At 31.6% G+C, this 11,784-nt stretch overlaps 2 protein-coding genes and 1 long non-coding RNA gene across 3 annotated transcripts in view; all 3 read right to left on the reverse strand.

Moving 5' to 3' along the window:
• Positions 1-2,541, reverse strand: part of LOC139500362 (uncharacterized) — a gene marked incomplete at its 3' end in the record, with an annotated part of 28,360 nt that extends 25,819 nt beyond the window's left edge. Inside the window, exon 1 of the mRNA XM_071289106.1 lies at positions 2,450-2,541. Coding sequence (XP_071145207.1) covers positions 2,450-2,525 — 76 coding nt within the window. The remainder of the gene's footprint in view (positions 1-2,449) is intronic.
• Positions 2,542-4,496: 1,955 nt separating this feature from the next.
• Positions 4,497-11,043, reverse strand: LOC139501357 (uncharacterized). The gene is made up of 3 exons (XR_011658529.1): positions 10,958-11,043; positions 7,157-7,231; positions 4,497-4,594 (listed from the first exon to the last, which is right to left on the reverse strand). It is a non-coding gene; the product is annotated as an uncharacterized lncRNA (long non-coding RNA).
• Positions 8,381-10,614, reverse strand: LOC139501356 (uncharacterized protein KIAA1958-like). The gene is made up of 3 exons (XM_071290398.1): positions 10,018-10,614; positions 9,528-9,749; positions 8,381-9,258 (listed from the first exon to the last, which is right to left on the reverse strand). Exons 1-3 carry the CDS (start codon positions 10,487-10,489, stop codon positions 8,555-8,557), a joined length of 1,398 nt encoding a protein of 465 aa, XP_071146499.1. The 5' UTR covers positions 10,490-10,614; the 3' UTR covers positions 8,381-8,554.
• Positions 11,044-11,784: the final 741 nt, after the last annotated feature.

Below are 11,784 nucleotides of genomic sequence, written 5' to 3' on the forward strand. Positions count from 1 at the left end.
TTCGAAGTCAAATTGCATTGACCGTATATTCATATGTGATATTCAGTCATTGACCGTAAGTATCCTTGTTTATGACGTTGACAATGCGTTTTATTTACGAAGTCACTATAACTTTCAGGTTTGCGGAAATGGTACGTCGTCCGTTCCAAATTGAAAACCGAACAGTTATAGGGTTTTTAGTATATGTGGAGTAACTATACATTGTCTCGAAATATTATTAAGGTCTTTCCATCTTTCCGTGGAAAGACCTTTTGATTTTGTTCTGAGTATTAGGTCTTTCCACCTTTTCGTGGAAAGACCTTTAGATTTTGTTGTGATTATCAATTTTGTTTTTGTTTTTTTTTTTTTTCTTCCGCCTATTTTTTTTTCTTGCGTAGTTTTGTTGTTTCATAAGATGTCGCTTAGATATTTGGAATATAATATTGTATAGTTTATACGCTTTTAAAATTGACAACCGCGTAACCAAATACTTTACGCTGTAATAGTTGTCTCCCAAACACTGTTTTTCTTGCGGCTAATATTCCTTCGCAACTGTAAAAGATTACGACAAATGTATTTTACTTTATTGCTCATTACATCTTCAGGATTAGGATTTTAATTTTAACCGAAGCTATCCGGAGACTCCATATGAGAGTTTTCCCACTTATGCATTTGATATAAGCGAAATGCGTTTCTAACTGGTAAACCATAAGTGATAGAGACCTAAGGTTTTTTTATTTGAGATTCTTGGTCTAAAAAAATGAAAAATAGGTCAAGGTCAAAGGTCAAGGTCGTATTCTAAATTTTGATTTTGGGTTATTTTGGCTAATTTCAAACACGGTATAACATGTCGACAAATTATTTTTACTAAATTATTAATTGTGACATGTCGTTACTTATATATTTTGGTTGAACGGGTACGTACATAATTAATGGGAATTTCACCCATCCTTTATTTAGAATTACGTGTAAAGTGACATAACTCCTTTACCATACATATTATAGACCTAAGGTCTTTTGATTTTAGGTCCTTTGTGTGTGACCTTGAAATTAAGATCAATGTCATAGGCTAATTGGACGTTCTAGATTTTGACCTTTGCTTCAAATTCATTTTATAATACATCATTAAGCCAAAGGAACTAGCTTTTTAAACTGATTTTTCATATTTTAATACCAAAATAGATCTTTACTAGACAAAAGACCTTCAGTTGTTCTCTGAACAATTGGTTTTTAATTATTCATTTTCTAATTTTTTTTTCTTCCGCCTAATTTTTTTCTTCCGTAGTATTGAAGTTTCAAAAGATGTCTCTTAGATATTTGGAATATGATAACTGCGTAACAAAATACTTTACGTTGTAAGAGTTATCTCCCGAAACACTGTTTTTCTTATTGCCACTACTCCTTCGCAACCGTAAAAGATTACGAAACATTTATTTTACCAAATTGGTCGTTACATCTTAAGGATTAGGATATTCATTTGATACGAAGCTTTACAGAGACTCCATTTTAGAGTTATTCCCCCTTTTCCATTTGACTAAAGTGATATGCATTTCTAAATGGTAAACCATAAGTGATAGTGACCTAGGGTGTTTAGATTTGAGGTCCTTGTTCCAGAAAAAAGAAAATTAGGCCACGGTCAAAGGTCAAGCTTATATTCTAAATTTTGATTTTGGTTTTTTTTCTTTTATTTTAAAAAACCGTATAAGATATTGACAAATTATTTTCACTAAATTGTTAGTTGCGACATGTCGTAACACTTAAAATTTGATTGCGAGGATACCTTGACAGTAAATGGTTGGTCTATCCCCATTTATATTTAGAATAATGAGTAAAGTGATATAGCTCATTATCCATACATATTACAGACCTAGGTTCTTTTGATTTGAGGTCCTTGGTTTATGACCTTGAAATTGAGGTCAAGGTCAATTGCGAATTCGACGTTCTAGATTTTGACCTTTGCTCTAAATTCATATTTATACATCATAAAGCCATAGGAATTGACATTTAAACTGAATTTCAATGTTTTCATATCAAAATATATTGTTAGTGGTGGAAAGACCTTCAGTTGTTCTCTGAACAATTGGTTTTTAATTTTATTTGCATTTCGCTCAACAGGTAGGAACTTTCGGCAAAGCTTCTTTTCTGTCTTTTTCTTAGCTTTGAACACATACAATTATATTTCGAGACAACGCAGGGTTAAACTCTATAAAGTGAGACACAGTTATCGCTGGTGTTGCTGAGGAAACAGAAACTTGTTTTATGTACGTTTATAATCCCTGCTATCCTAATTACTTGTACACTTAAATTTCAAGTACTACCTTGCAGAAAATATTTAAAGTAACATCGGTATACCTGAATAATTTGACAAACTTGTAATGGAAATATTGATTAAAGAATATGTCTTAATTTACAAACCGTTAAAATAAATAAACAAATCGAAACTAAAAATAAACAATAATAAGTCAATTACCTCCACCACAAATATCGCCTTGGTATCCAGTTGCACATTTACATTGATTTGGATAATAACACGTTCCTCCATTCATACACCGTGGAGAACAGATAGCTGAAAAGGAAATAGTTTTGTTGAATGTATAATCAACTTTGGAAGCTTAATTCAACATGAATAAAAAGTTTGGGTCTTTTTTTTCTGAACTAGATTGATCTAACATGGTTACGGCTTTTTCTTAATATACCAAAAGCCATTTATAACAAAAAATTCCATGTTAGGTTTCATATACTAGTAAGCTGAATTTATGTGATGACGACAATCTTAAAGAAAGTAAGTTGAAGTCGATATTCTAAATAGTCATTAATTTATTACTGTCATATAATTCATATCTTTCATTTGTTTTTGTTTCTTTAAGAATGAATATACTTATTGATATGACTATATTTATAAATTAACTGTTTATGAAACTCTGTATTTTTTCAAATACCTTTAATATGATTTGCTACTTTTTTGAATTTTAGGATCTAAATGCGTTTCAACTACATACTATATCGGGTCGTTTTAACTACTTTTCATTCATTTGTCACTGATCAGTCTTTTGAAGGAACCTGTGTTCGGTGTACACAATTGTAATGCTACCTATGATGTATAAAATTTTAAACGAAAATATGGAATATGCCAAAGCGACAACAACTCTTCCAAATTGCAGAAAAACAGTCGATGGCCAGAAAAAGGTCTTCAACACGGCCCCTAAATAAAATCATGTACTAGGTCAGAGAAAAACTCCAAAACATATCAGCGAACTGAAATTAAACAAATACAAGACTAACAAAGGCCAGAGACTTCAGACTTTAGAATATAATGCAGCGGGGTTAAACATGTGTTGTGTGATCTCAACGCTCCTCATTTTACCTTAAACCAATGTAGAATAAACAAACGTACAGCAATATGCACAGTACAACTCAGTTTAAAGTTTAAAAAAGTACTACGAGTTCGATGTCAGAATAGGTAACAAAAGAAACAAAGCAAATGGACAATGATCCATAAATTAGTAAAGGTCTCCTAGGTTACTGACATGCTAACAGCATCAATGTGCTTATCTTAAACAAACGGATTGACATGATATACTCTTCAAATTTAATTTGGAAATAAAAAGTACATTGTATAAATCGGTCATATATTGTTAAGTAAACCAACTAAGACTATTAACAAAAATGTAATATTTTGCTAATAATCAATGAACTAGTGAGTAGTTAACTCAAAACAGCAAAGCCGAAGATAGCCGAGCACTGATTATACAAGTAATCAGATATTGAATGAAAAGGTGAGAACCTTCTTGTTTGTTATCCTATCTATTTAGTTTTTAAATAGTATTTTTATTGTTTAACAATATTTCAATAAAGGTATCTTTAGACCTTTTATCTTAACTTTCATGGTAACGGAAGAAATAGAAATTTGATGTGATAGGCTTTGTTTGTTTCTAATATATTTTTTGTCGTCTGAATTGCGCATAGGTATTGAACGTTTGAAAACGTTTATATCAGAGGGTCATTTACATACAAAAAACATTAGATGGTGTTATGCGGGATGAAAAAGTACTGATAAAGACTCCATTTACTTTTTTATTACTTTGAATAGGAAACGACGACAACACTTTAAAAATCAAATATAGATATGTATATTTTTCAACTTGCACTACTTTAAATAGTTTTATCACAATGAAACCCAATTAAGTCAAATTTGGTCTCAGTGCGAGCTACAAAAAAAAAGATCTAATATGTTTGGCAATTACACAACTATCCAGCTACATACTCACGATTACACGGGTGTGAGTTACAACAGGTTATTTTTTGGATCTCAAATACGAGAAAAAGTATAGTAAGCTGGTTAGTCACTAAATAAAAAGTAAAAAAGGCAAGTATGATAAAAAGTTCATATTCCAGAAGAAATTCAAATTAGGGATATGCATCAAGCTAAATCTTTTCCTTGAATTTCGCATATTATGAAGAAACTAAAGTTTAAGATATTCAATAAACTACAATACAATGTATATTAAATCACTTACCTATAATACAGTTCTGATTACCGTTATGCATCCATCCACTGCTACAAACATTTTCATAACCAAAGACAGGATGATGTACAGTTCCGTGGCTCCAGCATCTTTACAATACAAAAATATATGATTATGAAAAAGAATCAAATGACTTCTTATTGAAAGGATAGTATGTAGATAAACACAAGTAAGGTATAGACATGCTTGTTGATGAGACCAAAAAATGGTTAACAAAACTCTAGCAAAGGTCAACATATAGTATCCGACAAATTACATGGGTAACACAATACTACATAAAAATAAATTAAAAAATAAAACCAAAATGTTGTGTTTCATAAGTGTTTGGAAATTGGTAAAAGTGAGCTTAAGACATTTCATTTCAATATAATAATAAAAACACAAAAAGATATTATAGGGTTATTGCATGAAAAAAGTAAAATCACAAAAATACTGAACTTAGAGGAAGATCAATTGAGAAAGTCCATAATTACATGGCAAAATCAAATAACAAAACGCATCAAAAACGAATGGACAAGAACTGTCATATTCCTGACTTGGTACAGGCATTTTCAAATGTAGAAAATGGTTAATATTGCGTAATATTGATCCCGAGTAGAATTTTATATTGCACGAGCTTGCAAGTGCAATATATGTTCTACGAGGAACAATATTCCCAAATATTCATGCAATAACCCTTTTATTGTATACAAATATAGCAATATAATATTTCAAAGTAAAAATTGGTTTAATATGCAACACTTTTAGGAATTTTGGATCTCAATGATCTTCAACTTCGTACTTTATTTGGCTTTTTTTTGTTAACTTTTTTTGGATTCGAGCGTCACTGATGAGTCTTTTGTAGACGAGACGCGCGTCTGGGGTATATATCAAATTTAGTCCTGGTATCTATGATGAGTTTATTTAAACTAAGATTTTATCGTTGATGACGTCATGAATTTTGAAGATTTATTGCACTAGTGCAATATTAGAATTTATTGCAAGCTAACTTTTTGTTACTTTCTGTTGGAAATGTTATATTGCAATGCAATAAAGGGTATATTAGCACAACACGGTATTAATTCATGAACAGCAAAAACACACAAGTATCAAAGAAAATGGCATTTTTGATCCTTGTAAAACTCTTTTTCAAAATGATACTTTTTTAATAATATAAAAGTTGGAACTCTCAAATTGAGGACATATATTGCCTTTTTTCAATTATAAAAATTACTGCGTTTACTTAGTGTATTCACTGTTCCGAAAAACGGTAACCAGTACTTTCAGATGTGTTAATATCGGTACATTGATTCCGCCTCTCATCAATGTTTAAAGGTGAAAACTAACGTGTAGTGTGTGTCTTTTTAAGGATCAACTAAAGTCAAAATATAGGACACTGCATAAACATCAAAATTTTGCCTGTATTTTTCAACATAAAATGAATAAAGTCCTGAACTATGGGAACAAATGTTCATTTAAACATACTTAACATATACACACTGTAAATTGTAAATAAACTTGAAATTTTTGTGTTATGGTCAAACCGGTTTTGGGGGTGAACACTGAATATCCAAAAAATCAGAAGTCCTGTGAGATGATTTAATTTGTTTAAAATTGGTATGACTGATAAATATATATACTTTATTCAAAGTCTCATGACAAACGAGACCGAAAGAAGGAAGTACATTTATGCGCAAATGAGGGAAAATAAAAAAGTCGGAAAAAAAGTTTACGATTTTGCGTTCATTTGTAGAATGAATTTTTGCGGCTAATTTCATATATGTATTTTTATTTTTTTATTTTTCTACAGTGGACTTGGCCCCCTTATCATTCCACGCAGATTGTTGTATTATGAAACCAAACCACTTCAGTCGAACATTTTCTAGCTATTTTACTTCTTTAGAATCGGATTCAATTAGACCAAAAACATAATGTGCAGAAACAATATGTACAAAAAAAATGCAAGTGCTTAATTGTTGAAATCGTAAGTCTCTATTCAAAATGGAAACCCATAGGTCGGTGTGCCTTTGAAAGTGCTTGTTGACCCAACGAATTAACAACAGAGTCGTTAAAAATCCATAATATATTGTATTGTATGATAATTTATACAGTTTCGTATCACATATGTATTTACTAAAACAGTCTGACACGGTCATGCTCATTTGATAAATCGATATTTTCATTACTTGCCTTTCTTCCAGGCCATTTCACTCAGTTCAGAAATTGAACCCAATTTAAGATTCGATACTTTTGAGACTTAAAAAATTACATCATCTTTAAGTCGTCGTCTATAATTATAGCTATCACTGTATCGGACCCTTACTTGATTTTATTTATCTTAAATTTATAATCATGACAAAAGTAAAAATTAATCAATGATTTAACGAACTATATTTTTGACTGTTTGTACGCCTCTATATCTTTTTTTTGAACAAAATATAGTATATAGTGGTGTCTGGGCTTAAAACGAGGAACCAGAGTTGTCATGGTTGTAGTGGAAATCGAAAAGAAATAATTAGTGAATTTTTGTGTTTATCTAGATACCGTCATTTCGTCCTTAAGTTGAAAAAAGGCCAAGACTATATATTAAATAAATAACGACATTATTTTTCATAAAGTAACATTGTTCTAAGTAGTAGTAACAGTATATAAAATGATCGTTTCGGTCTTACATTCCTGGCCATGTTCTCTTTGTGCATGGATGGGTTGTTTTCCAGTATTGTATATATTTCCTGGTGTAGAAGTTTCTAAAATATAAATAAAAGTAGATCAGTGCTATTTGAAGGAAACTGCTGACTCAATTCGTATTATGGCTTTGTTGAAGGTACGTACAATTAGTTATGGGTCTCAATGTTAACGATAGACTAATACGATACGTTTTTTTCTTACATGAATACGTTTCATGATTGATGCTTAGAAACCCATATTGAAACCTATTATTTCCAGGAGAAAACAATGTCCAATGATAGAACAAAATGCGTCAAATTTGCAGAATGCAGAAAAACTTCTTTTTTTACATCCTTATTGTCGTTCTACTTGTTGTTGTAAGTAAAACTGTACCAAGAATGCCATGAAATATTTTTTGAAAACATAATACTATTAAGAAATGCTCTATATATACTCATAAACTTAAATTAATCTTATACAGTTTCAACTTCACTAGTTGTGCAGTGATTGTCTTCCTCATTAAGAAATAAGTTGCCTTATTTTACAATTAATCTTTATTAATGTGAATATAAAATATGTTCCTTGTTAAACTGTTGAAAGATGCTAACGTTTCCAAAGATTATTCAAACTCATTAGTCGATGCCACGGAAGAAAAAACAACCGAAAATCAAAGAAAAACTATAAAACATTAAAAAGAATTGACAAACATGCATCCCGAAGAAATGAATCCTGGAGTGTTAAGGAAATCATGCTCTATTCAGTTTAAATACATTTATTAAAAGGGGATTGGTAAACAAATTATTACTTATATTACATGTATTAATCCCTTTTCACTTTGCTAGTAGTGACATCGGCCTGCTTTTCACGAAATCTACACGAATGTTTTAACGTACAAGAGACATTACTCTCTCAAGTACGGGTCGGCCATCTATCGTCCCCCTCCGACAAACTATAATCGTTTCCCAAGGACATACATGCAAATGGTGCCAAGAGAGGACCGAAGATTCATTCCTTAAAATTTTCTGCCCGCAACAGAAATCGAAGCAGCAACTTTTGTGTATTTAGTCTGATACGCTATCCACTATACCACAACTCTACTCTATTTTTGACAAAGGACATGTTACTCAATCTATATACAATAAGTATAGATTATAACATGCCCTTTTCCATGTTGGCCCTGGTATCATCCCGAGACTCCCATATCGGCCTCGAGGCTTTAGCCGAGGGCCGATATGGGTCGAGGGATGATACCAGGGCCAATATGGAAAAGGGCATGTCATAATCTATTTATCACATATTTAAGTTTTGCAGGAAAGAGGAAAAAAGTTCAATTATAACAATTTAATGAAACAAACAGGTAAATCTTTAAAAAATATCACAAAAGTTTTATCACATTTTCAAATTTAGTTTTTATCATTTACTCCATAAAAATTTATTGTCACATTTCCACTTATTTTCGAATATGGCAATACACAAACGCGTGAATTTGGCATAATTGGGGCTAAATCTATAACTGTTGGTTGTGCACTGTTGCTAGTTGCCATTGTAGCAGAATTCTCCTCATAACTTTCAATACAAGCAACCATGGCATCGACATCTACATTTGTTAAATCATCATCTGTTAGTTGTTCAGTATTGTGAGTGGATGTACTTGGCTGATTAGAGACATTTCCAGGTTTATTAGCTATAGATCCTCGGTTACCAGAAGAGATGTCACTCAAAATGTTTGACATTTTTTCTTGCTGCTCTAGAGAAGAAGAGCTATATTGGTTTATAGATTGAACATTACGGTGTCCAGTCAACTGCATTATCTGGGTAGCTTCAACGTTAGAATGTAATAATGAAGTAACTGTTGTTTTTCTGGCACTGTGGTTAACTTTACGGCCTGTGAGACCAGCTTTAAGAGACATAGTTTTTGCCAGGTCACCAAGCTTGTTCTTTCCAAGTGGTTGTTTACTAAACCACAGTGCTCTAATAGGTGGAAAAGTGCTGTCAGGGGTAATATTGTGGAGTGTTGACAGATACATCCTACTGTCTGGTGTCAAAGTATCAACAGGCCGTCTTTTCATGAACTCTTTAAATGCATTTACAGGACATCTTGGGTCACCTACAAAGAAGACCAATGATTAAACTTACAAAATAAAGAAGAAACTTTTTTTTAAAACATACAACACTTTTTATAAATATTCTTAAATGTAAATCGCAGAGAATATATGTTATATTGTGTTATGTATTAAGAATTCGATTTCGGCTTTTTTGTGTTCTGTTCCTATTGCTGCAAAGTAGTTTTATTGTGAGTTTATATATGAATTGATATTACAAATATGTGTTTTTGTAAGATTAAAATGTCACGATATAATTTTATACGGTATTTACCTGGGTTTTCAAACATTTTAGGTGCAAACGACCTTGTATTTCCAGACTCCCCTTGTCTTGTTTTTGTCATTCTTTCTGAATATTCAAGATAGTGCTTTCCTTCAGATGTTGCTTTCATTGTTACATCACCAAATAACATATCTGTATGCTCTTGTCTACTTCTCATTCCAAAATGGAGACTGTTATTTAACCATACTGTGTTTGTTAAGGCTTCAGGGTTACCTAAAATAACATAAATTGAATATGAAACGATGCGAAATTACATGTATATTATATACGAATACAAATGCAACTACCTTTTTTTCTTTTATTGAAAGAAATTCTATAAATTGAAAGGAGAGTCTCTGGAAATTACTTTTTTAGTTACAGAAAAAAAAAATACAACCATAGTTTATTGTATAACTGAAACTTTTGACGAATTTTAATTAATATCCTATTATTAAACGGGAACTGTGTTTTAACTATAAAATAAATTTTGATCAAAACTTACTTATTCCTAGCAGATTTTTGTTGAACAAGGAATCAATTTCATCAGAAGTGAAGGGGTCTGCACGTCTTTTTTTGTTTCCAAGTCCTTTCCCTTTTAATGCTTTACGCTTCGCTCCTAGAACATCCCGAGAGTGTGCAAATTCCTTGTCCTTTAATATACTGATGTTGCTTTTTTCATTCAGATATCTGTGTATGGAGGATTGTATGCATTTTAGTGAATCCGGCTCATATTCTTTTCTATCTTTTGTCCGTACTGCTATAAAAAATCTGGCCAGATACAAATTCATGGCTTCAACAGGAATATCCTCTTGATTGCGTAATTCTCCGATACTTGTCAACCAGTCCTTCAGAATTTTAATGTCACTTACTGTTTTTTTTCTCGTATTGGCGTTTTTCATTAGTTCCACAAAGTCTCCCGTTTCGCCATCTCCCACTGCGACGAAACGAGCACCGTCACCGTCATTGTTCGCCATTGTCGTTAAGGACGCAATGACGTCACGTCATTTAGAGGGCACAATATGGATATGTCTTTTTTGCCCCGGGCAATTTTGAGGTTATTGCATATGCAAAACCTAAGGTATTCATAACAAATATGTGATAAATATATTTACTTGACCTCCTTGATTTTAAAGGTCTTATTTCGCAAATACTATAATAACGAACTTCAATCATAAAAACCAAAAATGTAAAAAGTGAATTAACAAAAATATCGACCTCCGAAAAGAATTCAAAAGAATAGTCACAAAATAAATGGCAAAATCAAAAGCTCATGCACATCAAACGAACGGATAACAACTGTAAACCATACCAAAAGAATTAATATATAAAAGAAAAACAAACACACAAAACCTTTGTTTGATAAAAACCTAATGTTAGGAAACCAACCTTATTATTACGATGCATGAAATACCGACCAAAGTGGTGACAAAGTAATATCTTACCCGCTCCATGAGTATGCCGAGTGCCAGAACAGTATTGTACAGAAAAGAAAAACACAATTGCATTTCAAATACATTCCAAACAGAATGCCTGGTAATATTGTGGGAGATTTTTTTTCATTTAATATAACATATATTGCACATGATATAAAATAGGTGGAGACAATTGATATCATTTATTCATTTTTGATGATAAGCCAATCAAAAATGATCCACCGATATAAAGGTACAAATAAAACATTTCATGACATTTTGTGACGAATAACGTCTTTTGTAAATATATAACAAAACATAATCTAACTTTGGGCATAGTTTGGCCCTTAAGTGAATTGTTTGTATTTTATGTTTATATTATGCAGAGTTAATTGTTAAATTGTTAAATAAAACTTTGCAACTGAATTCTTAAATATTAGTCAGTCATTAGTATTGCAGCTATGCAAAGCCATAGATTCAATACAATGGTAAATTTACGAAATCTTATGACAATTCGACTCACGGATAAAAACTAAAATAGAATGAAATTCATAACAGTGTGGCTGTGGCCGTTGATTGACACATTAAATTCATCCATTGACTGGGACAATTTAGGTGAACTTTTGTATGTAACGACCACTGCCCACTCTGTACTTTTTAAAGATACTTAAACTATGGGGTCACCAAAGGTTCTCAACACCTTAATAAAGTAATTCGAAAAATTAATCAGAAATAACACGATGTTTTGATTTATATCAATTATATAAATCAAAACATAACGGTTATTCCTGATTAATTTTTCGAATTATCTTATAATTAAAGGCGTTAAGAAACCTTTGGTGACCCACAGTTTAAAT

Source organism: Mytilus edulis, chromosome 13 (genome assembly GCF_963676685.1).
Source record: "Mytilus edulis chromosome 13, xbMytEdul2.2, whole genome shotgun sequence".
NCBI classification, from domain to species: Eukaryota; Metazoa; Mollusca; class Bivalvia; order Mytilida; family Mytilidae; genus Mytilus; species Mytilus edulis.